Raw genomic sequence first — 26652 nt, 5'->3', positions numbered from 1 at the left:
ATGGGGTTGCTCGGGAGCAAAAATCAGCTGATGTCCAATGAGAAACACACTTCTGGAAGCAACCCAAAAACCAAGAGTAAACCTCCTCCCGCCCCACCCAAGGTAAGCCCGCCATTTTGTGTCCTTTTGGGGTCCTCCACAGCTCAGTTAGTGTCCGGAGTGATGCAGGCAATACTTGTATGTGCAAGCAGGAACTTGAGTACTTCTATTTCCTAAAATTGGGTCCCCAATTGGGAAACGTTGTTCAAAGAGCAGAAAACAAATGTTTATGCCTAGCTTCCCCCCACGAGGTTCTTAATACAGGGTGAACTGTTCCATCAGCCCTTTCTTGCTCTAGGTTTTTTCTCTGTCAAAAAGGATGCCATTTTCTCTTTGGGGATATGTTATGGCCGTGAATTGTCTGAGTGGGCTAGGGATGGTGGTGCTCTGAAAGTCTATGTCGTGTTGAGCCTGGCACAATTATTTGTGTGGGCTGGACGGGAGGGCAGGGCAGGGGCCAGGGAGAGAAGGTGCGAGAGGCCACTGCCTGTGTGCCCTGCATCGCTTGGACACAAGTCCTCCGAGCTGATTCCCATATCTCTTAGACAGGGCTGCTGCCCTCAGCACTCTGAAACCCAAGCTGATGTTGCTGACTTGCAAACGGCACAAAGATGGGTCAGATTCAGGCTAAGATTCAAAGCTGCAAACCGCAATGGAAACTTTACCATCAAGGAGGACAACAGGTTCACTAAAGAGGGTCTACAACTAATCTGTGTTGGGGTAGGCTGAGAATCAGGAACGCTGAGCATCTGCTGCTCCCTTTGGATTCACACGGCCTCTGCTTGCATGGACACTGATCAGTAAGACACTGGGTCAGGATTTAGGAGACCTCAAATGACAAACTCCTTGTTTAAACTGTGGAAATCACTTTATCTATCTTTCTGTTGCTGTACAGAGGACATGAAATTGTTTTCTCTTTTCTTGTGCTTGTCAGCACTGCAACCAGCAGCCAGCATGAGAAACTATAGGTGCAACTGTCATGTGAAAACCATCTCAGGTCTTGAGCTCTGAGAGGGGGGAGGAATTGCCTATCATTGCTTTTGATGGCAGGTGGAGATATTTTTCGCTCCTTTGGTTTCATTTCTGAGTTCTCCCATGGTTGTGAAGTCCAGCTTTCATGACAGCAAATGTCAGATTGACCAAGAAGATGTTCTTTTCTTAAATTTCATTCTTTCTAGCTCACTGGAGAGGAGCTACTATCAGTGTAAATACAGTATCATCAATCACCCTCTGACACTCATTTTTTTTGCCACGGGCACTAAGCTCTCACATGTCAGGGGAAGTCCACATTTCTTTCAGTTAAATCAGGAAGAGCACTGGCTGAGCAGCTCTCCCACCCCAGGCTGCTGCTAACTAGGAGTCAAAGGGTGGTGCGGACAGAAAGCACTAGTTGTTTTTAATTCAGCGTCTGCAGTTCACTCCTTTGGCACATGTATGAAAATACCTGGCAGCGGTCAAACACCCACTTTAGTCACCAGGTACTGTACCTTGGACTGATCACAGGACTGGCGTTTGAAGTTGGATCAACAGAGCCCACCTGGCCATTTCCATGGTATTACACTCTTAGCCCACAAGACAAGGTGGTTGCATCCCACCTGCGGATTAGGAGTGGTCTATGGTCAATTGGCCATTCTCAGGGTCTGGGTCAAACCAAACTAGGGGCCATGCCAACATTTTAAAAGTGTGCCTAGATGAGTTGCAGTACCTTGCTGCTGCTTAATTTGCTAATATAGTCACTGCCTGCATTTTTTGAACATAACCCTGAGCAAAGGACATTCCATGAGCCTTGGGACAATTATGGCAAAGAGTATCCCGGGTTTTCTGCTTCAAATAATATTGCAGTTGTCATTTCTCAATGGGACCATTCACATCTCATCCCTCATTGATCCTAAATCTGTCATCAGTGAACAAAAGTTAGATAGACCAGGGTCTAAATGAGTGGGGAGCAGATTTATGCTTTTATTCAGAGGGGAGTCAACGATTATTCAAGCTGACTGCCAAGAGAGCTATGAACACATCATGGCAAAATGTGCTAAAGCCATCATGACACATACGGAGCCAGACTCAGGGGCTGTTGGCTGACTACAGTGGGCTCCGGATCAGACTCCCACTCATCTGCGAAGCAGAGAGCAGGTCTTCCTGCAAACACAGCAAAGTAATAAATGTCGTCTTTTTTCTTTCTATTTCTACCGAAGGGCAGACAATTTATCAGCATCCCTCATCTAAACCAAGCCTCTGTACAAGGTAAGATTCTTAGCTCAATTGCTGTTTTCTTTGCCTTCCCGTGGGGTTTTGCAAGGTGATGGTCCCCCAACAGCAGGTCTTGAGAACAAGCTGTCATGTCGCAGGCATGCGGTTTCTGTATCTTCAGCATTGCCAGGTGGGGAGTTTATCGGTATGTTTCAGAAGATTCAGTTTATATCACTAACTGTTTGTAGCTGCCAGTTTCCCCTGCTCATCAAAGAAATTAAGAGGGAAAAGCACTCCTTCTTCATTGGTTGAGCAAAGTGAGATCTGAGACATCAACTGCATGAGATTTCTCTGCCTGCTGCCCTGTCTGCAGCATGACAACTTGTGGATGCTATATCCAGCCAGCTGAAAATTTCAGAGGAAATAGCAGGCATCAGAGAGCCCAGGGAGACTACAAAGAGAACGAGAAGAAAGAAAAGAGTATAAAATAAAGAGCCACAGAGCCCCTGCTTGGAGAACGTTGGCTTTATCCACCTCTGCAATTATCTGCAGGTCACAGATGTCGTTTGGTAGATGATTGCCTTTTAGCAGGAAGCCCTCTGCTACCTCTGCCCAGCCTCCGACAGCAACTTGTATATATTTCTGTCAAAGACATTTTGCAGATTAAGGACAGAGAGATAGAAAGAATTAGAAGGGGGCAAAAAATAGAGGAAGCTTGGAAGAAAGCGGTTAGCAACACACAGAAGTTCCTCACGTGGGCAAAAGTGTAGGATTAGGGGACACAGGGCATGAGGAAAGGAAAAAGTGGGGTGACAAATAAATAGGATGCGTGGAACAGCAGGCCTTGGTCTTCTTATGTCTTATGGATGATGATGGAGGGTGTCTGCCATGGGTCAGACAGGGGAACTCCTGCAACGTCAAAATGTTCTTCAAAATAGACATTTGTTATGGCGATCAAATTTGTGGGAGGTGTAGCTCTTCAACCATGTGAATCCGGGTGTGTTTCCATGGAAGTACCGTTTTTCCGGAAACCATGCTTTCTTTTGCAAAATTGTTTTCATGGCACATTTCCAAGTGGCCGTGCTTTCCTACCTCCACAACCGAGCAGACGTTGCCAGTTTTTCACGGGGTTTGTGTCAACCTTCTCACTCTGGTGAGAAGCACAACAGAAGCTATCTTCAGGGAGGCGGCTTTTACTTCTGCTTCATGCCAGAAGGCAGAAGTGGAAAGATGCTAAAAAAATGCATGAAGTACCATGTTAGCCATTTTCAGCTCTCAAAAATATTTTGGTTTGTTAGGTTCAGTTCCAGTTTTGGAGGAATATTCACACTGCCAGTCTGGGGAACTTCTTATTTTTCTCCACCGGTGCCTGAGTTTCCAGAAATGATGCTGTGCCTGACTCTGTCCTGTGTGGCAAAATGGGCTGATAGGAATCATGCAAGATATTTGAGATATCTGAGAGATTCTCATGAAGGAAGGCAATTCAAGTGACTTGATAGAGGAAGCACAAAATCCAGACAAATCAATCATATAAAAAAATCAAAGAGCTGAATTATGTCCTGTGGGAGCACTTCAAGCTCAGTCAGGCAAAATTATTGACTACGGAAGTGTGGCATGTAATGTAAAATCAAAACCTTTTTCTTTCAGGTTTTTTTTTAATTTTATTTTTTTTTTGCATGCTTTTCATTTTGATTTTCTTAGTTTTTTTCTGATCTTGGTGTTGTGCAACTTGTTTCACAGTTTCCAGCTTTCTCACTGCTGCCTCAGAAGTCATTTATTTATTTATTTTATTGTTAACAAAAGCCTAATTCCTCCTGACATTATTTAGCTTAATGGAAGTAACACAAAGGCAGGCAGGGAGTATATACCTCTGGATTCGACTGCAGTGTTGCCAATCCACTTTTCACTTGGCGTGGGTTCTTTCATCGGGTGAGTCTCTCATTCACTTTACCGTGGTTCCCTAAGCGCTCATGATGTCTTTAAGGTTGGCTCTATATCTCCATAGGGTCAAAACTTACCTTTAATTCTGCACCTCTAAAGCTCCCGGCACAGCAAAGTCTTGGCCGATGATGGTGGTTCCCAAACACAACAGCTCCATTGCTACAGCTGCTGCTCTTCACTGGCATTGGATAGTTAAGACATAGCAGATAGGTAGAATAACCCCTGCCCTTGCCCTGCCAGCTGCTCACAGCTGGATTTAAGTACCACTGGTGGAGAGAGCTGGTTGTTTCGGGTGTTTGTCCTCAGGCTTTATAACAACCTGCGACTGCACAAAGAATTGGTCTCTCTGCGAGGCCATTTCTTCTGATTGAGGAACTGCAACTTCCCACAGCTCTTTTCACTTGCTTTTGGCTAACCGTAGCATGAATAGGACTGATTTTCAGGGTGGGGGCTAAGCATGCTCTGGAAATTGAGGTCTTGAGGCATCTCAAGATTAGCATCAAAGCCCTTAGCCATTTTTATTGTTGTTCCCCGAATATGAATGCTGTCAGAAACATGCTTTTGAGCTTAATTGAAAATAGGAGGGGTTGTTTCTACCGAAAAGGATGACTTTTCAATGAGAAATTAAAACACCTCATAAAAAATGGGCACTGCCAATCAAAAGTAAGAGGGGGAAGGAAGATTAGAGGGAATTGCTCAAAGTGTTCAGGTTTCCTAATAAAAAGTTATGAGTTTGGGTCTGATATGATTTTGTGAGGAAAGCAGAAATTATCTGCAAAAGCATTCACTGTGTCAAAACACAAGGCAGAAAGGTATTTGGCAGAAAGCACTCTCGCAGTGCAAGCCTGGATGTCCCAGGAGACATCTCCCACGCTGTCACACCTGGGCTTGCTGACCAGCGGGGAGATGCAACAGTCCCAGCCCACAGCCTTCTGCATCTCCACCAATGGGATCTAATGGTGTTCCTCTCGGTGATAGCAGCAATGAGGCCGGGGTGCCACCAGAAGCTCTGTGTTTTGAAGGCGTGCTTTTCTAGCACACGTTTACCTTGGTGAACCAGCCCATGCCATGTTGAAACGGAAAGCTGGACTCATTTTCAGCAGCAGCAACTGATAGTTCAGTGCACCCAGCCGGCTAACACACGTGCTGCGAGTTGTCGTTTACCCCATGACCATCCTAGCATGGCTCTAAACCAACTCATGGCCCTCTGGGGGACCCTGGCACAGTCTCAGCCTGGCTCCGTAGCCGTGGGATGGTTGCAAATACCTTCCATTCATGACGGGGCAGCGGTGAGAAGACTGCTTGAATCATTTCTATTAAGCCATCAAACTGGCACTCAGCCTATGCAAACCGAGCTGGTATCTAACTTTCCTGACAGCAACTCTGAGCCAAGATGTATTTGGCTCGCAATCAAAGTCTGCAGGCTGCTAGCATTATCTGCAAAGCAGTCACTCCTAGCAGCCCCGACGGCTTCTCTGCTGTAGAGTCACTCATGACCTAACTTGATCAAATAGGCCAAGAAAGTATTATCGACGTTGTTTCTCAGTGGGGTGACAGACTCAGAGACGGGAAGAGTCACTTTCATCATGAGACAGCAAGTCTTGCTGGCTTGAGCAGAGAGAGCTTTTCTTCTGGCTCACTTAAGTGTGCAGTGTTTCTCAACACGTATGTTGAGAAGGGGATAAGAGGTGATCATAATATTTTTTCAGCATATAAAACCTTTTTGTCCCTGCTATATTCACTCTTTTTCTTTCTCCCTCTCTCCTTTTCATTTTTGGTTTCCTTTATTTGTACTTACGTCAGTTGCTTCAGGATCAAAACTGCATTTTTCTTTTTATTTTCTGGAATACACAGCTACTCTGTGCTTGAAGATGTTTACGCATTTGCTTCTATTTTTCAAAGCAAAGGTGCGCCCACTGCATTATTTTACTTCCAAGAGGAGCAGGACGGTGCATGTGGATGAACACATTCGTTGTGGACACCTTGCAGCAGGCACATGCCCCAAAACCTTTCATGTCAGAGAAGCTGCGTGGTAACAGCTTTTTCAAGGAGGCAACAAGAGTTTGGGTGCATTGCTAATGCCAAACGCTTTGAGATCCCTCCAGCAGAAGCCGCCAACCATGCAGGCTATTTTAAGGCTTCAAAGCCTTCTCCCTTGTGACCGATCATCCTTTCCCCCATACACGGGAGAGAGTGAGGCTCTGCTGAAACTTCTCATGGATTTCCAAGTTCCTCCTCGCAAGCCTGAAGGGAACTGCTCAGGGCTTCGGTTTACAAAGCTGCATTTCATCCCACGCTGACCCTTTCTCCTCCCTCCTCTCCCATAAATCACCGGCAGAGCAGCAGGCAGGCCTTGCACAGACACAAAACTCAAGTTGTCCCAGAGACATGTTATCTTGCAATGACAAAGGGCCGGTCTGGCTCCTTTGCTGGTGGCATTATTTGAAAAGGTCACACAGAGACTGTGGCTTGACAGTCTGTTTTGAAAAATGCTAATAATAGACCGTCCATCGCTCTCAGTGCATTAATTAGGCTGTGTACAAGCAAAAAGCTTTCTGCAGCAAATGGTCTCCTTTTTCTTTCTTTTTTTTCTTTTTCTTTTCCTTCTTCTTTTCCTTCCTCTTTTCCTTTTTCTTTTTCTTCTTCTTTTTCTTCTTCTTTTTCTTTCTTCTTTTTCTTTCCTCTTTTTCTTTTTCTTTTCCTTTTTTTTCTCTTTTATTGCTCTTTTTCTTTCTCTTTCTCTTTCTCTTTCTTTTTCTTTTTCTTTTTTCTTTTTCTCTTTCTCTTTCTTTTTCTTTTTTTCTTTTTCTTTCTCTTTCTCTTTCTCTTTCTCTTTTCCTTCTTCTTTTCCTTTTTCTTTTTCCTTTTCTTTTTCTTTTTTCTTTTTCTCTTTCTCTTTTCCTTCTTCTTTTCCTTCTTCTTTTCCTTCTTCTTTTCCTTCTTCTTTTCCTTCTTTTTCTCTTTTTCTTTTTCTCTTTCTCTTTTCCTTCTTCTTTTCCTTCCTCTTTTCCTTTTTCTTTTTCTTTTTTCTTTTTCTCTTTCTTTTTCTTTTTTCTTTTTCTTTCTCTTTCTCTTTCTCTTTCTTTTTCTTTTTTCTTTTTCTCTTTCTTTTTCTTTTTTTCTTTTTCTTTTTCTTTCTCTTTCTCTTTTCCTTCTTCTTGTCCTTCTTCTTTTCCTTCTTCTTTTCCTTCTTCTTTTCCTTCTTCTTTTCCTTTTTTTTCTCTTTGATTGCTCTTGTTCTTTCTCTTTTCCTTCTTCTTGTCCTTCTTCTTTTCCTTCTTTTTCTCTTTTTCTTTTTCTCTTTCTCTTTTCCTTCTTCTTTTCCTTCTTTTTCTCTTTTTCTTTTTCTCTTTCTCTTTTCCTTCTTCTTTTCCTTTTTCTTTTTCTTCTTCTTTTTCTTTTTCTTTTCCTTCTTCTTTTCCTTTTTTTTCTCTTTTATTGCTCTTTTTCTTTCTCTTTTCCTTCTTCTTTTCCTTCTTCTTTTCCTTTTTCTTTTTCCTTTTCTTTTTCTTTTTCTTTTTCGCCATTGTGTTTTGGTTTGACTTTTGGGTTTGTGTGCATGTGCGTATCCTCTTTATACAGTTTGATCTGCCCCAAAATAGCTGCTCATTTCTGCTTCAGTGGCTGCGAGCCTGCAGAGCACATGTGAACGGTTGCACAACCTCTCCGAGAGCAGCACCGGCACAACCCGGGCATACAAACGTAGCGATTCAGCTCCAGCCCACGAAGATCTGCCCCAGGGTGGGTTAGCAGCCTCGCAGCACACGTACCAGGTGGCAGCTTTGCCATGCACAGCGCGGCGCGCATGCACCGGAGAGTGAAAGTTCATTTTGCCGTGCCAAAATTTAGGCTCGACCAACATGGCTGGAGTAAAAGCACCGCGTTAGGGTAGGAGATGGGGACTCAGACCCACTCACAGCCTTGGTCCAGGTGTGTTGGAAGCAAAATGGGAGAGACAGAGCATCAGTTGTGTGGTTTAGAGCATCTAAAGTGCATCAGGGCCAGGAAGGGGGGAGCAAATCCTGGAGCCTCCACCGCTCCCCTGGGAATTTCAGCTGAGCGGAGCAGCCGGGCGCTATAAAGGTGCTGGTTCAAAAGCAGCAGTGTGACTTAAACGTGGTGGCACATCTGCAAGGAACAGTGTGTAAAAGGGATGGCAAGATACAGGCTGAGTCAAAGGCATCTGGAGGGAGAGTTAAATCCTAGCAATGGGCCTGAATAACAGAAACTGAGATGACTTTATACCTTTTTCAATCAAGAAAGCCTCATCTTTTTGAGTCAAATCCCAGAGCCACCCTGGGAAATGTTGCTACAGCAGTTTTCATTTACCGCTGTGTAAAACTCAGGCCAAACACTGACAGGTTATTTATGACCCTTCTTATTCCACACAAACCCTTTTTTCTTGTTGACACGCTGGGTTTTGTGGATAGGGGGGACTGGACTGCTTTAAAAACACATACACAGGAAACACTTTGGTGAATCCGTGTTAGTCCCCAAGCAGAGGTTGTGGTTGGCAGGAAAGCTGGGTTGGTGGAAAGCTTGGCTTTTGGGGGACGGGGGTGGTGACGGCCCCTGTGTGCGGGGGTGAAATGCCCCGCCGTACACCCGGGTGTGCATCACCGCCCTGGCAGGAAACAGGCTGGATTCAGTGGTGCTGTTTCTTCTTTCAGATAACTTTGTTGTGATTGCACAGTATGATTTTGCTGCCTCAAGTGACCGTGACCTGCAGCTGGTCAAGGGGGAGAAACTCCAAGTCCTCTCCAAGTAAGTGACCTGCTGCCAGAGGGAGGTTCAAAGATGAGCATGGTGAGGCTGGGAAAGGGGGGACCTTGGGGTCGGACACCAATTTGCAGCTCACCAGAGCTGAGCCTGTGTCTTAGATTTGCTCCAGAGTGTGACTGTGGGTACTCTCTTCTCTCTGCAAGGTAGAAAAGGTGACACTTCCATGCTTTCCTTGGGTTACAGATACTTTGGGGTCAGGTAGTGTCCTTGACTGGATACCTCTGGGACCTCCTTCACTGCCGGTGTGCGTGGGTGCAGAAGTGGCCTAAATAACAACAATAATCTAGCTCCTGTTTCGTATTTTGTGCTGATCGTGCTTTTGCAAAGGATGTGGGTTGGGTGTAGTCAGAGGAAAGGACAGAATCAAGCCAGAGAGGCGTGTGGTTTCATTCCACCTTCTTCTCAAACTCACGAGAGAAGAGACTGACAGTCCATCTGCCCAGTCCATAATAGGGCAGAGGTGGGCTTGGGTCCCTTGCTCATTTGGCCTTGTAGGGCTGCTCCATCCTTGACCTCTCTGTGAGGTGGCCTCCAGAGGTGACATTTCTCACCCAGATGCCATGGGCTGGGACCCATGGGGCAGGGGAGACTGATGGGTGGGGATGGCTTTTCATCACAGCTGGTGGCTGAGTCAGTGGTGGGAGAGCAAAGCAGGGGGGTGTCTGGCGGACAAAAGAAGGAACAGAAAGGAGGAGCCCCGATGTCCCTATGCAAGAGACAAAATAAACCCACGGTGACCCAGATTTCCCTCCTCTCACTTGGGGCACGTAGCAGAGGTCTGGGTCTGTGGTCACTCTGCGCTTCCTCTGCATTCATGGGAAGAGACTGTCACCTCCAGAAATCCCTGAGAGATCAACAACCTTCAACCTGGTGGTGGTCCTAGGAAATCAAGAGGGACCTGTAGAGTGGATTAAGGAGCGCTGGTCTATTTGCAGTGCTCAAAATCCCAGAAACCATGCTGTCCCCATGGCCTTGGCCTGTCATGAAACCTCCTCCAGGCACTCACGCTTTTTCTGCTTGCTTTGCAGTGAGGGGGACTGGTGGCTGGCAAAATCCCTCAGCAGCGGGAGGAAAGGTTACATCCCCAGTAACTTCGTCGCACAAGTAGACAGTCTGGAAGAGGAAAAGTAAGTGCAAAAGCTTATGATTGGTGAACACTGATGCGGGGCTTTCCTTTCTGAAAGAGCTCAGTCTCTCAACAAGGTACGGAAACAGCTTTACTTGACGGCAGGAAGATGTCACTGCTGGGCTGGATGGCAAGAGGTTTTTCACCATCCCCAGCAACGCTGCCCAAATGTTCAGGAGAAGTTTTAAGCACCATGTGGGTGCAGAGCAGGGAGATTGAGGTTGCTACAGGGGAAGTGGGCAAAGACTCCTGTCTCATTGATTGCACCCATGATGGAAAATTAAGATGTGGGGAAAGAACATAAAGGTTATGTTTGCACTGGTAAATTAGCAGTGCCAGGGACCATCCTCTGGCCCCACTGGGCCAGTCCACCCACACGCATAGTGTTAAACTTCCTCAGCCCCCAAGATGGTGTCTGTATGCAAACTGGGACTGGGGATCACTTGGGAAGGGTGCATTGATCCCGGCCTCGGATGTGCCAGGGACCACGCCAACAATTTAACGGGGCAGACACTGAGTGCCAGTGCCCAGACCCACAGCCTGACGCTGTTTGTTTCATTAGCCCAGATGCAGCCTTCATGTTTGGCTCCCTGCAAAGAAGATGGTAAAGACTGAGCCAAAAGGGTTTATTATGCCTATAATACAAGCAGAAGAAGGAATTGTTTCTGTGACTTATTCTCTTCTACGGCATTCAGCTATAAATGATTAGCCCCGCTTGCAATCTCCTCTTGGAGGGACCCAACCATCACTGAATTCAGCAAATATTTAACAGCACGCAGAAATGTGGCTGGGACATAAATGCTCTTTGTATCCAAAGGGTACATTTAAATGGCTATGGGCACCCTATGCTCAGCCTCCAGCCCACGTATCAGCTTTATACACAGCCTGTCCGGGCACTGCTCAGGGCTTACTCACTTGCCAGGTGAGCCGTGGGTCCCCGCGTGCCTCAGAGGCTGTGCTCTGGCTGAGCCTGCACCTCCCTCCTGTACGGGGTACTGCACATACCATCTACTGTCTGGCTGAATCGCTAGGCTGTGAAACAAGCCCAAAGTGACCGAAATCTGGTGTTAATCTACTGAAAACAGTCTATTACTGGCACTTTCCAGCAGATAAAAAACTATTTGCTATAAAAAAAAAAATGAGCTAACTGGAAAGAATTTGCTTTTTTTTAGAGCTTTTCCTTTTCAAACAACTATTTTGCCTTTTCTGTCTCCCAGGTGGTATTTTAAAACTCTGAGCAGAAAAGATGCTGAACGGCTGCTGTTGTCTTCTGGTAACAAAGTCGGCTCTTTCCTTGTCCGAGAGAGTGAAACCAGCAAAGGTGAGACACAGAGCAAGGATAACTCCTCGTTACTGCCATGGCTTGGAAAACCTTTCAGACCTGAGCTGCAAAGTTCAGCCGCGTCAGTGTTTCTTGGACCTGGCTGTGCAAAATAGCACTTGCTAGGCTCAGCAGGGCTGTAGAAGTGAACTGGGGATTTGGACGGCAAAGATTTGCTCATGATGCTACTCATATATGTAGCTCAGGCTGCGGTAAGGGTGGCTCTTGTCACCATAGCTTGTGGCAGACGTGCAGCAACACAGATAAGCAGAAAAGACTTTCCAAAACAATATGTAGGGGGCTTCTTTTCCTTTTCTCCCCAAGGAAATGTTACTTTTTTGGCAAATGGAAATTCTTTTACACACTCTTGAAGAAGCATTTCTCCTGCTTGCAGCAGAAACTTGCAGAATTTTGGAAAAAGTGTTTTGTGGAAACATTTTCCCAGAGGAAACATGTTTTTCCTGATAGTCCGTAGCAGGGGGAATTGATGTAAACCAGGACTTTTGGAAGGGGACTGACTGGAGCAGGAAAGGTGGACTTCATCCACTTTCCTTCCCTATGAACATGGCTGTCTTTTGAAGATATGACCCAATGAGGATGGAGAGGGCAGAGCGTTGTGGTCACTTCTCTCGGGCAGTGGATATAGTTATTAACCATAATACTTAACCGTGTAATTGCAACTTCTTTGTTCTGTGCTGTTAACTTGCAGGCAGTCTGGAAGATAGTTTAGGCTGTCTCATGGGATTTTCATATTGTTTCTTTCCTACTTTTCTCTCCTTGCACCCTCTGGGCCAGCAGGTGTGTTTACAGCACGGAGGAAATGATGCTCATGGTGGTCCCATGGTTCTGCTCTGAACCAGCTCCTTACAGTAGTTCAGGAAAGTACTTCAGTCTTGCTATGCTTTGGTTTCTTTCCTGTGAAATGGGTATAGGAGTCTTTGCTTGCCACATGGGAAAAGGTGGTTTGTGCCTTCCTAATAGATCAGTAGAGACTTGGAGCATCCATCTGAAGTAATATGGGACCTTCTTTTCCTTGATTTGCTTCCCAAATGCTTTTACAAGACTCTGGCCAAACAGTAAGAGTGGAAACAGATAGACTGGGTCCATACAGTCTCTGTGCAGGTTTTGTCCTAGTGTCAACCAGGCACCATTCCCAACAGTCAATTTGAGTGCAGTCACCCTGTTTCAGAGGCTGAGAGAGTTTCATGGTGTGAATGTGACCCCAGGGCTAGAAAGCAGGCTCTGGCACGGTGTAGTTTACTCACAGATGTAGTCTGAGCCCTGGCTGTGTTGCAGACCTGGCCATTCCAGTGACCTCCAACAGCAGGATTTGACAAATAGAATCAAACTGGAGTGCTGGTCTTCAACTGGCATGACATGTAGTGTGCTAAGTGGGGCAACAAGATGCTCGTCTCCCTCCAGCCATCAGGCAGGGGTGCTGTGTTAGCATTATAGCAGCCTACTTTGATTTTCCCCCCTGCCCCATGCCTGGGCTCACTTCCACATGTCCCTGCTGAGCTGATGCCAAGTAGGAGGGCTGCTTTCCACGCGGATTTGCAGTTTTCAGAAATTTTAGAGAACGCTCAGGTCAGAAAACATTGAAGAAACTTGTTTCTAAGCATTTCCCTTTACGAGTTACTTGTTCCACTTGTATATTGTTTTCCCCACTGCCTTTGTGGTGCCTTTGAAATGATCAGGCTTGGACTAGTCACCACATGCTGCTCTTCTGTTTAGCCCCTTTCCACTCTCCCCTTTGTTTGCTGGGATATGAGGGTAGCTGGCATGACTCTGCATTGCATCCAGGAAGGGTAGGGAGCAACACACGTGCCGTGCACAAGTCCAGCAGACACTTGTGCATTTTATCTGAAGGGCTAAGAAGGGGTGAGGCTTTCTGTCCACACATGATGCTAGTCTTTGTGGCATCTCCAGATGCCATATGTGGATGGGATCAGACCTTTCCCTATACTTGCTCAGGGAAATTGTCCCCTCCTTCTGCTAGCCATGAGCTGCAAACACAGCTTGAAATCATTCCCTGCAATTCTCTGGAGCGTGGTTGGGTCTAAGTTGCACAAGGCTTGGACAGAGGTGGTGGAGTCCTGAGATTCAAGGAGAAATAACCATGCTAGACCCAGTCTTTAATGCCCTGTCTCTGCTGGCTAGAAGCAGACTTAGCTGGAGGCGTGTGATATTCTGCATTAGCAGACGTGGCGTGTTCCACTCCGTGACAGTCCCATGTTAGTCCCAAATGGTCAGAGATCAGCTTCGGCTCTGAAATGTGAGTCACACCTGTGCCTTTTCTGATATTTAGTATTCTGTCTCAAAATATGTCTGTTATTCCTTCAAACACCTCATCCTTCTTTGAATCATCCTATGTGTTCAGCTTCTACCTGAATACCCTATACCTTAGACAGCCTGAATGGGTATGGTGACACCATTTGATCTGTTTTAAGCACAGCTTCCTCCTCTCTAAAGAGGAGGGGAAAAGAGAAAGCCCCGCATCTCCGAATGTGCTGTGAGGCTGCGTTCGCTAATGTGAAGTACCCTGTGACCCACCACAAGATGTCCAGAGCGATGCCATAGAATTAACCCTGCCCTTTGAACCCCACAGGTTCTTCCTAATTTCCTCCTTTTCATTCATTTTGCACATCATCAGCAACATTTGACCTTCAGGGCCGAGCACTGAGTCAAGCTAGGGGCGGTAGCCCCCTTAGCTGCATGCACTGGAGCGTGGTTGTCTCATATTGGGTTGTCTCAGCCACAGCGGGATGCATTCTGCACCCTGCCTAAGAACAGCACCTACTCACAGCCTATCCTAAGCAGCGTCTCGTTTTGCTCATGGTTAAAGATACTGAAGATCTGCAAACCTGGGGGCTTCACTTTCAGCCAACATTTTGCAGAGGCCATGAAAGGCACATTCAACATCCCGGGAAGATGGGCCCTTGTCAAGACAGTGTGGGAAGCAGACCAGCAGTGAAATCATCGGCAGAGAGCTAGCCTTGCCGAAGCTGCTGAAAATAAACAAATCGTCCCCCGAAGTAATAATCATTCTGAAACCTGCGGGAACGCATCACACAGCTGTGCCGAGTCACGGACTCTTGGCTCTCAGCAAGACTGCTGTGTCTGCGCTCCCGAGGAGGGACCTCGCAGAGCTCAGCCGCCGTATCCAGCTGAGCTCCTGGGTTTCCCATCGGGAAGGAGTTAAGAGCCTGATGAGACCTGTAGGAACAGGAGATGCCACATGTGCAACGTGAAAGTGGGACTCAGTCTGAGATGCAGGCATCAAAATGTAGATACTGCACGTGGCAGTTGCCTGAGCTCCCGCTGTAGCCAGTGGGGCTTGATTTGGTTGCCAAGATCTGAACATCTTGGGGTCGTCTCCAGGTGTTCCACTAGAAGGTGTGGTTTTGCACCACACCTGCCAAGTCCATGTAGATGTCCCAGAGCATCTCAGGTGGTACCAGACACCCATGTTTAGGTGACAGAATCAGCCCTAGGTATGATGTGAAGTTGAATCCCACCCTTTACATCTTCTGTTGCTCTTTTCCATACAAAACTTGCCACCCTTTGAGCAGAAAGGACCTGAGAGCCCTTGTGGGATGATTTGGGGATCCTAGACCCAGAACAGGAGGGTCTAACACCCAGAGCTGCCCAGGGCAAAATTTGATTGTCCTCACACTGCTCTGAGCTGGTGTCGAGTGCAGGCTTGGACCTCTGTGTGTCAGTCCAGCTCTGTGCCGGGATGTGGTGCAGGACCGTAGGACGGGCGAATGTCCCTTGTGGCAGAGGAGCAGGAACTCCTTTCAGCCATCCTGGCTATCATCGGGGGAAATTAGGAGCCCTGTCATCTGTCCGGCTCCACTTAACATTTTTCATTTGCTGCTATCACTGGGAGAAGAGAGAATTGAAGCTTTTCAGCCCTAGTGCTTTGCCTTTACACTGCAGCTCCCGAGGGAACAATAGTCGGCCACGGTGAATGACAGGGAAAGCTCTACCACACTCACTCCAGCAAACTAAATTCTGACTTGGGGTGAAATACAGTCATTAGCTGTAATGGCAGGATAAGTATTAACGCTGGTAGTAGGCAGCTGATAGATTGGCCTGGAGGGTGCCCAGAGCCCCTGTCACCTCTGCACGCTGCATGTCACTGGTTTGAAAGATGCAGGAGGGTTTAAAGGGTCAGTGGGGTCTGGAGAGGAGGTCCTGCGGGAGAGCGGGCTTTTTAGGCGCAACCACACTAACAACCAGATCAGGTCTCCTCTTCTCTGCTGACTCTCGGCCCCCAGGCCCCCACTTGCACACATGTTAGTCGTTAATTCCCGCGCTCCCTTCTGCAACGCTGTCTGTCATCAGTACAGCTGGGTTCACACCACGTTTGGCTCTTTTCCTCTAGCAGGCCTTGCGCTGCAAAAATCCCACACATACCCCAAGCCACGTCCCAGGCATGCAAAGCACCCTCCTGGACTTGTGCCGTATAAGCCCAACTCTGATGGGCTGCAGCCTGGCCTGCATATTATTTCAATCACTCTGGAATTAAAATAGCATCATCATCAACATCAATAATAGAAGTTAATAATAATAATAATAATAATAAAATTATAGACATTTGTAAACTTATAAATAACTTATCTAATAGTAAACTTATACAATTATACAATTATGATATTGTTGTTGTTATTATTATTACTACTTGCAACTTAGGGCCACATAGGTACCACAGAGGAGCCAGAGGAGGTCTGGGGCCAAGAGCTAGGGCATGTGAATGTGACTAATCCCCTCCAGAAGGACTTGTGCTGAGCACTGCGAACACAAGCCATACCAACACCTCTCTACACCCACCAGGGACCAAAGATCGCTCCCTGGGAAAGACACCCTTAGCTGTGTAGTGACCTTTGGTCACTGAGACACAGACTGCAAAAATGAGCCATTCCTTTGCCCTTCCCTGGGGCTTTTTGTTGCCCTGTTGAAGAGGCTGCAGGGCTGCTCCTCAGAGGTTCAGCTGCAGGAGTGATAGAGCCAAAAGGGCTTCTCAGGTCTGTCTTCTGCCCGACGCTCATGGTGAAGCAGAGTTTCAGAAGAGCAACTCCTGTTGAGAAAGAGCCCACCACGCTGAGGCTGTGTGCTTCCAGTCTTGAGGTTCCCTGGCTCTGCGCTTAAACCAACGGGTCTTCCATGAGCATTATGCCACCATATCTCATAGTCTGGTGTCTGCAGAAAGGGAGTCCCCCCAAAATGACTGCTAGCACTAGGAAAAATTTTAGACTCTCCCAAATCCTGCCTGTAAAGATTTATAATCGCTGCAACAGAGCAAATAACCACAGACGTGGTTTTCCTTTGTTACTTTTTAAAAATGCAAATAGTTTCCAGCCTCAGTGACTGCTGGTGCTGCGGTGGAGAAACACCAGCCAGTGAGCGTTACGTGTTAGTAAACTTTCCCCTCGCATGCAGGACTAGGGTTTCAGAGTCGCTGTGGAAGGCCCCACTTCTGCTTATCATCCTGCGTGACAGATACATACTTTTTAACATAGATAGCCTCACCTTTTCAAACATTAAAGAAGGCAGCCTATCAACCCGGCTGACGTATTAGACTTCTAACAGCCCAGCAGGCTTGTAACAACTTACTCTGGAAATATGATCCAGACAAAGGGGAAAAAAAAGCATTGCTAAGCTGTATTGAAATTTACACTGACATAGGCTGGAAGTTGCTGCTCTGTAGCAACATCCAGTGATGGTTTTGTCCGCAAACGTGTCCCCCCCCCATGGTTTAGATTATAAACCTATTATAAGGAGACAATAGCAGCTTGGAACAGCAGATCTCCGAGTAGCTCCCTTGAGGTCAAAAGGCACCTGAATCTAGATGTGAATCTAGATGTGGTTTAGCCACAGTCACAAGTTTATGACTGAATAAGGCAATTCTCCTGCACCCCTCTTCTGTACCTCTTTCTGTACCTCCCAGCTGAACCACTGGCCTTGGCACAAGGGTTACAAGGGACAACAGGGACACAGGGACCTTGGATAATGCTGAGAAGGAACATATATCTCTTGACCATCTCTCTAGCACTATCCGAAATTCTGGTTGTGCTGGTGGGGTGGTTCAGCTTCTTGTTGGTCCTACGTTTGTACAAACTGGTGAGACTGCAGTCTTGTTTTGTCCAGATGAGATGGTGGGGTTGACAGAGCTCAGACAGGAGATGTGGATCTGTGGCAGGACCATCATGACCTAAGGTGCGTCTGATTGCTCTGGTTGGAGATGTGCTATGGATTGCCATATTGCTTCCTTGGGTGGCCACGGCATAGGCAGGTCTTACTCAACCAAGCCTCAACAGACCCAGCTAAGCTCTGATGAACCTTTATCCTCTCCACTTGCCTTGGAGAGAGGGAAGTTTGTAGATTTGCAGTCTGGTGGGACTTGTCCTGAGAAGGCATCAGCAAGGGCTGGGAGAGGTGTCTGCAGCTGCAGGCAGGCAAGGAAAGAGGATGTAGCTGGTCCCTGGGTCAGGTCCTACTTGTCCTCACAGTTCCCTCTTCTGCTCATTCTCCAGGTGCCTATTCCTTGTCCGTGAGAGATGGCAACTCTGCTCATGGAGACATCATCAAACACTACAGGATCCGCTCCTTAGATGGCGGGGGGTATTACATCTCCCCCAGGATGACTTTCTCCAGCCTGCCAGAGCTAATCCATCATTACAGCCGTAAGTTGTTTGCCTTCCCTGATGGGTTTGTCTCCTAGCAGAATGTGGGTATGTGGACAGAGGGAGGACAGGCTTACTAGCCACCACCATCACTCCACCCACTCTCATGGGCAAGGTGTGCTTCTCCAAGCAGAACTTGGGCACCCATGTCCTATCTTTCATCCTAGGGCATTGTGAGGGTGAGCTCTGCCCACAGCCCTATAACCAGGGAGTGTCTCCCATCAGGAAAGGAAAGAGGTGAATGCTGAAGGGCCATACAGGAGAGATGCTTGGGAAGCAGGGCTTGGACTTTCTGGGCAGGAGAATTTGCTCCTCTATGGCTCCCTTTGAGCTTTTTCCTTTCATCGAGTCCATTCTGGGTGCCTTGATCCCTGTGGCTGAAACATTTGTGTGGTTGTGGAGGTTTCCCATGGGTTGACTTTTTCTCGACATGTGTAGATGGAGGAGGAGGTTAGCTCTGCCATCCCATTGAACTGTCCTGTGCTTCATCTTCGTACAGAGAAAGGGGATGGCCTGTGCCAGCGACTCACAGCTCCCTGCATATCGCTGGTTCCCCAGAGACCCTGGGCACAGGATGAATGGGAGATCCCACGGGAGTCTCTGAAGCTTGTGAAGAAACTTGGCAGCGGGCAGTTTGGGGAAGTGTGGATGGGTAAGTATAATTCCCCCCATTCCAGGGAAAAAAATTTATAAACAGAGGAGATGGAAAGCCCTCTTTCCTTAAGACAGCACTAGTCTGGGCGGGGGGATCCTAAAGCATAAACACATATTTATGGGTACACACGCAGCAGTAGATGCCATACTCCTGGGAAGGACCAGACAGGTTGTGTTTGCAGAGATCAGTGGCTGAGCATGGGTTTCATAGGCTAGATGCATGCAAGAGGTGTTGAAGTAACTATATACTCATCTCCTGAGACATCCTCTCGTTCTTCCTGGGAATCCTAGGCATGGTTGCAGGATCCTAAGTTACACACAGCAGGGTACCTGGGTGACACTATCCCACTTTTTCTGCTTCCCTGTTCCACTCTATAACTCAGATCTGAATCCCTTACGCCTTCCTGCCCACTGCTAATCAGTGGGAGGGGAAATGGGGTGAGCTCAGCTTCCTTTGCTGTCCTCTTTGTGGTTGCCTGTTGCCTTGGCAATTGAGATTGTGGACAGGATCAGACTGAGTTGACGTCCTGGCTGCAGAGTCCTGGCTTTCTTGACAGTGTTTGGATTATTTGAGAACCCAGCTGGTGGGAGGCCCCAGGGGTTTCATCCAGAGTCTTGCCGGGCTGGGAGGGTGGGCTCATCGCATGGATGTCCACCACCCAGAGCAGAGATGATCCCTGATGAAGCCACATGGATTGACAGTGGTGCTGTGTCTCCCCTTCTCCTCTGACACCTGTTGGTTGCTCAGAGCCCACTGGCACTGAGATTAACCATTTGTTTTTCACTGGGAGATTGAAAGTTGTTACTGTGGTTTTCTGCTCCCTGATCCACAAGCTCTTCTGTTCCTTATTGCACGGCCTGATAGAGCCCATAGAGAGGCCAAAATTCCTCCATGCATCATTGTCTCTCTGCAGGCTACTACAAGAACAACATCAAGGTGGCTGTGAAGACCATGAAGGAGGGCAGCATGGATCCTGATGCCTTCTTGGCAGAGGCAAACTTGATGAAGAGGCTCCAGCATAACAAACTGGTCCGGCTATATGCAGTAGTGACGAAGCAGCCAATCTATATTGTGACAGAGTACATGGCCAATGGTAAAAAGCCTCATGGAGATTTTTTGTTGGGTTTCTGCAAAATCAGGTCAACGAGCCAGCTGGTACTCCCATCCTAAGGGAGGTGGGGAAGAGGGCATTGTACCAAATCTGTAAGCAGAAGGACCAAGTGATCCGCAAGTTTGTTTCTAGTACAGGAATGGACTTTCTGGGAGATGAAATCCTGCCTCTTGTGGTCTCATATTTCATAAGCTACTTCACAAGATGGTGATGCTCCATTTGAAGAGTATTTAAAGCTCTCATCTCCACTGTTCCCACTGGAATTTTGTTTCAGACTTTTACTCCCCTCTTGGTGAAATTGTCCTTTCTTCTGCCCCTCTTGTCTATGAGGGTTCGAGTGAAGAATGCCCCGCAGTTTGCAAAAGGTCTGTGCAAAACAGGGGGGGGGAAATGGGCTGCGTTTGGGAACTTCCCCAATGGGACATGCTCCAGCGGACGCTCACTGTGGTTCCTCAGATTTTCTCTAGGGTGCAGGCAGATTCGTCGCATATATTCAGAGAAACACCAGGGAAAGCAAATGCATAGGCTTATTCAGAAGAGTCACAGCAGTCTCTCCTCTTTTGCAGGGTGTTTGCTGGATTACTTGAAGACAGAAGAAGGAAGCCAACTGAATCTCCCAAAACTCATTGATATGTCTGCTCAGGTTAGTGAACGGCCTCTGGGAAACAGACTCAAGACCATGATTTGTTATTGCCTCAGTGAAATTCTTGCAAGTCTGAAGTCTGTCGGAGCGTCAGTTTCATGGAGAAAAACAGCACCTCCTGGCGTGCTCTCTTAGGGCTTCTCTCAGCCCTCTTGCGTTGATGTGCTTGTCAGCTCAGCAATGCTCTGCTGTCCTTAGGACAGCCTCTGGGGAACTTACTGCAGTGCTAGAGAACTGGGTTTTGTTTTTTGGGTTTTGGTTTGGTTTGGTTTGGTTTTTCTGGCTTGCTCGGCAGGAAATAAGTTTGTTTCTTTTTTTTTTTTTACCAAAAGGAAGAAAAAGCTCAACCGAGAGGCTTCCAATGTAGAGACACGCTGGCTTTCAGCTGTTCTTCCCTTCTGATGATTAAGCATAAAGGATGTTCTGACCCTCAGATCTGGGAATATTGCTCCTTATGAGAACAAACATTTGCCTTTGTAGGGTTGTTCCTCTCTAAGCATCCCCAGGCTGTAAATATTAGGAGTTGCAGCTCTACTGTAACATTTTAGTCCAGAAGTGCATCTAAACTCAAACAGGTCAAAGTTAGGGAAACCGCAACCGGAGTGGCAGCATCTTGGCAGCAAGTTGTACATGAAGGATGATATTGGCAAAATCGCTCCACTTTGGTCCTAGCCAGCTGTTGACAGAGTTTGGCTCACCCAGAGCAGAGCTAGGCTAATTTTGGAAATATTAGAAAAAAGCCATGAAGCATCAGTGTGACAGCTGAATACAGTTATTTCGGTGTGAAGGTCTGGGATTTACCCACAAGATTACTCGGCCTGTCTGGGTCAAATTGAGACTGAGCAAACAACATGTAAAGGCTGGCCGCTTGGTTCCAGCCATCATACAGTTATTTTATAACTTATGAAAAACTGGAGAATCTTAATATTAGAGCAAATGTTATATGATAGCAAAAGATTTGCCTTCTTGCTTTAACCAGGATGAAAATATTTAAATACTTTAAAGCAGTGTGGGGGTAAGAAGGATCCAGCAGCACGAGGGGTAAGAAGGATTTTGCCCATCCCTCGAGACATGGGCGTCAATCGGAAGGACAGCTTTCATCGCTCCCCCTCCCACCTCAAAACCACCTCCCCAGGGCAGGGATTCAAACACTCACTGGGTAGCTCCGGGAGGAGGAGGAGGAAAAGGGCAGTCTCTCAAGCTATTTTGCAATCTGTTCATCTGCGGTGTCGGGATGACAACATGACAACAGGCACCCAACCTTCCCGAGCGCGATTTTGGATCCAATAGCATCCGCCGGAGTTAAAATTAGAAATCTCTGGGCTGATGCATTCAATCCTGTGGTCAGTCTCGAGGGTATATGGTCGAAAGCACGCTGGGCTGGAACGGGCCCATCGCCGGGTACTATCTCATTAACATCAGGACAGGAAATTACATCAATTCTTCCATTTTCCACTGCAGCAAACAGCACTTGCGCTGAAGGGGTGTTGACACAGGTTAGAAATGCAGCACTGGAAAGTATGTGTTAGTATCCTGTTTAAAACCACATGTAAGTGGAGATGCTGATGTGAATCTGTATGGCGTGGAAAATTGCTCTGCCCTCACTCACAAGCGCATAGAAGATTTAATAGGTAGCAACCATTATTAGCAGGTGTTGCGTGCATCCACTCACCCTCCTGAAAAATGCCTAACCCAAATCTGAGACTCGACTGGTAGAGCAACTTTGCAATCTCTTTTTTTCTGTATGTCCCAGCACTCAGCAATAAAAGATTGCCGTCATTTTATAGGGGCTAGTCACACGGCAGGCACCTCCCCAGGGCTGCTCCCTGCTCCAAGGAGCTAAACAATGAAAGATGATCTCGGGAGGAAGAACCTCCCAAAGTAAAGTTTGGAGGTGGTTGGAGAAGGCATCACGTGCCCAGGACAAGGGATTTGTCCAGGGACATACTCTCTATCCCAGTCATATTTCTGTGGATATCTGGGATTTCTGCTCAATTGCGTCCTGCAGGTATCAGAGGGGAACTGTATTGTGTCCTGGGTCCTAGTCTGGACCCAGCACAGGGAGAGAAAACACCAGTCTCAGTTTTATTGCAGAGGGATCTCCAGGGGTCTCCTCCACACCCCAAAGCAGACCAGTGAGGGAGAACAGAGGAGGTTGCTGAAGAACGTCTAGTTGTCCTACATCTGGACTTTACTACTGTGACTGAGGGATGGATGAGCTCTTTGAGGGTTTTTTCTTTTTTAATTCACATATTTAACCTGGAGGTTTTGTGATTAAAATCCCAACTAGAGTCTTGTGGCGGAAACAGGGAATCCAGTGATGTGGCTTCAGGTTTGCTTCAACTTTCTGTATCTCACTACAGACACGACTCACAGCTGTAACTTGGGAGCAAAACAGAGAGCGGTGCTTCTGTTCTGCTTGACTTGGCAGCTTTTGGAGGCGGGGTGCATGCTGGTAGAGCTGCACATATGCAAATGTACATGGGCAATACCTGTTTATCTGTGTATGTATATGTCTACCTGTTTATCTATCTGTCTGTTGATCTATCTGTCCATCCATCCATCCATGGAGCAACCCTATACACATGCTGTGCCTTTGTAAAGGTGGGTAAGATGCAGGCAGGCTAGCTTCTTGCCATGGGGAGGTGACTCATGAAAATGGACTTCTCCTCCTCTCCTAGGTGGCAGAGGGAATGGCGTACATCGAGCGAATGAACTCCATCCACCGTGACTTGAGAGCTGCCAACATCCTCGTCTCAGAGACACTCTGCTGCAAAATTGCTGATTTTGGCCTGGCCAGGATCATTGAGAACGAATACTTGGCACAAGAAGGTGGGTGTCGTTCCCAGCATTGCCTCACCAACACATTTCCCTTATCTCTAATCCTCCTGCCATGCAGACGTGCCAAGATATGGGGTGTCTGAGGGCTGGGCTGGGACCAGGCGCAGGGCACCACTGCCAGTGGCGTGAGACCAGAGCCCCCACTGCTGCCCTTGTCAGCACCCAGGCAGAGCAAGCAAGAGAGCCAAAAATGGGGTCCCAGGAGAGGGAGCAGTACTTGGGGACACTGAAGAGTAAGTGAGGTTTGCGGAGGGAAACAGGAAAAAAGTATTTTGGCACTGTTTCGGGGCTCAGGTTGTGTTACTGGAGAAATTTGACCTCTACTAATGAAACCTGCTGCCTGTGCCTACGTGTTCACAGTGAGTCAGTCCAAAGGGAAGGAAATAGCAGTGTAACTCAGTCACCGCACACCGCGGGACTGCAGAGGGGAGCTGGAGCCACGGATCTGGACCTAACGGCAGATTCCAGATGTCCCAGGCAAACCGAGCCCAGATCAGATCAAGTCCCTTCCGTAACAGAGGGACAACCTACAAAACATGGGAGAGGGTTTGCAGATTGGCAGGTGTTTCTCATGGGAACAGAGTACCTTGAGCATCTAAAACAAACCAACCGAACAAAAAAGGCATACAAACCCCAGTATTTCCCATGTTAATGGGAAATCTCCTTATGACTCCACCTGCAAAGCCAAGCCCCTTGCTGGGACTGGGTATCTGAACTGGTGGTGGACAGCAGAGCATGGCCATGAGAGATGAACTGGCTTGGTTGGTGCGGAGGTCCACCTACAGCCATTTGACAACAGGGCTGAGCCAAATTCCTCTGGCGGCAGCTTTTTCCCCGTGCTTTCTCTGTACTGACCTCTGACTCTGAGATCGTGTCACTCAGGTTGCAAAGAGACTTTACAGAACGTCAGGGAAACAAGCAGAAATGATTGAAATAAAACCATTAAGTCTGGCATAAGTGGCACTTACCAGAAGATTTTCAAATTTTGGAAATCTGTCTGCCTCTAGAGTTAGGATGAAGCTAAAATTCCCCATAAAAATACTCTGGGGAAAAGAGATTGAATAGATTTTTTTTTTTCTTATAAGATAGCAAACTTTTCTTTCAATTTGCTGTTCCCAAAATACTTTATGAAACAAATTATGCCCATTTCAACATGTAAAACTATTTCAAAGTAGTAAAAGCTCGCAAATGTAATTTGTGAAATGTCATGAAGGGGTACTGTGAGATTGCTGCAGTTTTTTAAGGCAGTTTTTATCCTTAAGAGAAGTTTTGGTGAAATCAGTATAATTCTGTTGACATACCCAAAGGAGCTACATTTCCAGTGGAAAACAGTTCCTATCAGCATTTTTCCAGCTAGCTTTAATCTGAAATAACAACTGCCCCTCTATCTACTTTGAACAATTTTCACTTCATAAACTGCATTTCCGAGCCTCGTCAGTCTACTTGTCAGAAATATGATATGCAAGAACAAAGGCACTTATTTCACACACTGCATTTGGGCTTTCAGTCCTGAAAGGATATATACAAATAAAAATGTGTTTTCCTCTGCAGTCTTTAACACATGCAGTTCCTACGTATCAAGGTGTTTTGGGGTTTTTTTTGGCCGTAGTTAAACTGAAATTGCAATCTTATGGTCATTGCTGTCCACAGCATGCAAAACAAAATCTTGGTGGACAAAATAGAATAGGACTTTTTTGTTTTTAATGTACATATGCAGCTTAAAGAACCAAAAAAATTATATTTGCTGTATCATTCATGGACTTTTGCTAAAAACAGCCCCCTTCCAGTGAGTGATTTTGTACAGAATGAAATCCTACTGTTGTTGTGCTCTAATAAAGCTGCTCTGGGCATTGGCTACACATAGTTTGGGCTACAGAAACCCACTGGTTCCCCACGGCGGGTTGTTACCTGAAGAGCGATGGGTCTTTCGCCAGAGCCGCTTGATGCCCGAGGGCTGTGGCAGGCACTGCTCGCTCCCAGCATCGCGCCCTCGGCGTGCACGGCGCTGGTCCGTGCTGCCGTTCTTTGGCTCCATTCCTGAGATCCCATTGCTAAACACGCAAGAGATGCAAAGGTGGTGTAAGACTGCAGAGTCCTCTAAATTCATCAGTAAAATAGTTCACCTAGATTTTTTTTAATAAGCGTATTATCACTTAACTAATGAATTAAGTTCTTTCATTATTTGGCCTCTGTGTATCAGTATCTATGGATGTTTATACATATGAAAAAGTCTTTTGAGACAAAATAGCCTTGATTGCACTGGAGAAAGAACCAAGAAAGGCAAAGAGATGCCAGGTAGAAATGACCTTTCAATGAAAGCAGGAGGCAGGCAGCAATCACCTTCCTCTGGCCTTATCTCCGTAACTCCACGGTACCGCCACCAAGTCCCACCACAGCCCCCTGACGCAGTCAACGGCCCACAGGACCCAGGGCTCAGTTTTCGGGGAACTGCTTGCCAGTGCCTGTGGGAGCAGAGGGAGGTGCTGTATCTCCATGTGCTATTTCCCTTGGCTTCCTCTGGACAGGTGCCAAATTCCCGATCAAATGGACGGCGCCGGAGGCCATTAACTTTGGAGTTTTCACCATCAAATCTGACGTGTGGTCTTTCGGGATCCTCCTGACGGAAATCATAACCTACGGCAGGATCCCTTACCCAGGTACAGCGCGCTGCGAATACGGGATGAGCGTCCATCAGCTTCAAAGCACCTACTGCTGCTTTACGCTTGGAGACACATACCCAAGTGTGTGCACGCGTGTGCCCAGACACACACCCCTGTTTCTTCATGCTGGGTTTCCTCTCCTAGGCTCCCACGAGCCTCAGTAACACCCGTGCTAGGAAAAACCTATAGAGGGGAGTCAGGGAGGGGGCAGAGGGATGGAGGGGGGAGCACAACCCTGAAGAAGGGATGATGCCCAGATATGGCCCAGTATCGAGGTCCCTCATGCCCCTCCAGCCTTGCCTGGACGTGGGCTATGGGGAGCACTGAGCTTCCAGCAGGGTGCTGAATAACTCCTGCTGGGCTGCGTTTCCCTCCAGGGATGACCAACCCCGAGGTGATTCGCAACCTGGAACGGGGCTACCGCATGCCCTGCCCGGACATGTGCCCTGGTGAACTCTACAACATCATCCTGAAATGCTGGCGAAACAAGCCGGAGGAGCGCCCGACCTTCGAGTACCTGCAGTCAGTCCTGGAGGACTTCTACACTGCCACGGAGAAGCAGTACGAGCCGGAGCCTCAGCAGTAAGCCACGGTCCCACCACTGCCTGGGGACAGATCTGGAGGAAAGCCACTGTCCCGCACAGCCCGGCGATG

The 26652-nt window shown here is 47.3% G+C and overlaps 1 protein-coding gene across 1 annotated transcript; it reads left to right on the top strand.

Annotated features, from left to right (window-relative positions):
• Positions 1-26652, top strand: BLK (BLK proto-oncogene, Src family tyrosine kinase). The gene is made up of 12 exons (XM_009319703.1): positions 1-102; positions 2235-2283; positions 8841-8934; positions 9981-10079; positions 11296-11399; positions 17939-18088; positions 18588-18740; positions 19657-19836; positions 20421-20497; positions 23179-23329; positions 25864-25995; positions 26376-26652. Exons 1-12 carry the CDS (start codon positions 1-3, stop codon positions 26582-26584), a joined length of 1500 nt encoding a protein of 499 aa, XP_009317978.1. The 3' UTR covers positions 26585-26652.

Source organism: Pygoscelis adeliae, unplaced genomic scaffold (assembly GCF_000699105.1).
Source record: "Pygoscelis adeliae isolate BGI_AS28 unplaced genomic scaffold, ASM69910v1 Scaffold121, whole genome shotgun sequence".
In the NCBI taxonomy this organism is placed as follows: domain Eukaryota; kingdom Metazoa; phylum Chordata; class Aves; order Sphenisciformes; family Spheniscidae; genus Pygoscelis; species Pygoscelis adeliae.
The sequence above is the reverse complement of the archived record's forward strand: the minus strand, read 5'-3'. Positions and strand labels throughout refer to the sequence as shown.

Excerpts from the sequence above, each read along its gene's own strand:
- BLK (XM_009319703.1), top strand. The coding sequence starts at position 1 with ATGGGGTTGCTCGGGAGCAAAAATCAGCTGATGTCCAATGAGAAACAC. Across the intron at positions 19,837-20,420 it reads GACAGAGTACATGGCCAATG|GGTGTTTGCTGGATTACTTG; the intron begins GTAAAAAGCCTC and ends CCTCTTTTGCAG. Across the intron at positions 20,498-23,178 it reads TCATTGATATGTCTGCTCAG|GTGGCAGAGGGAATGGCGTA; the intron begins GTTAGTGAACGG and ends CTCCTCTCCTAG.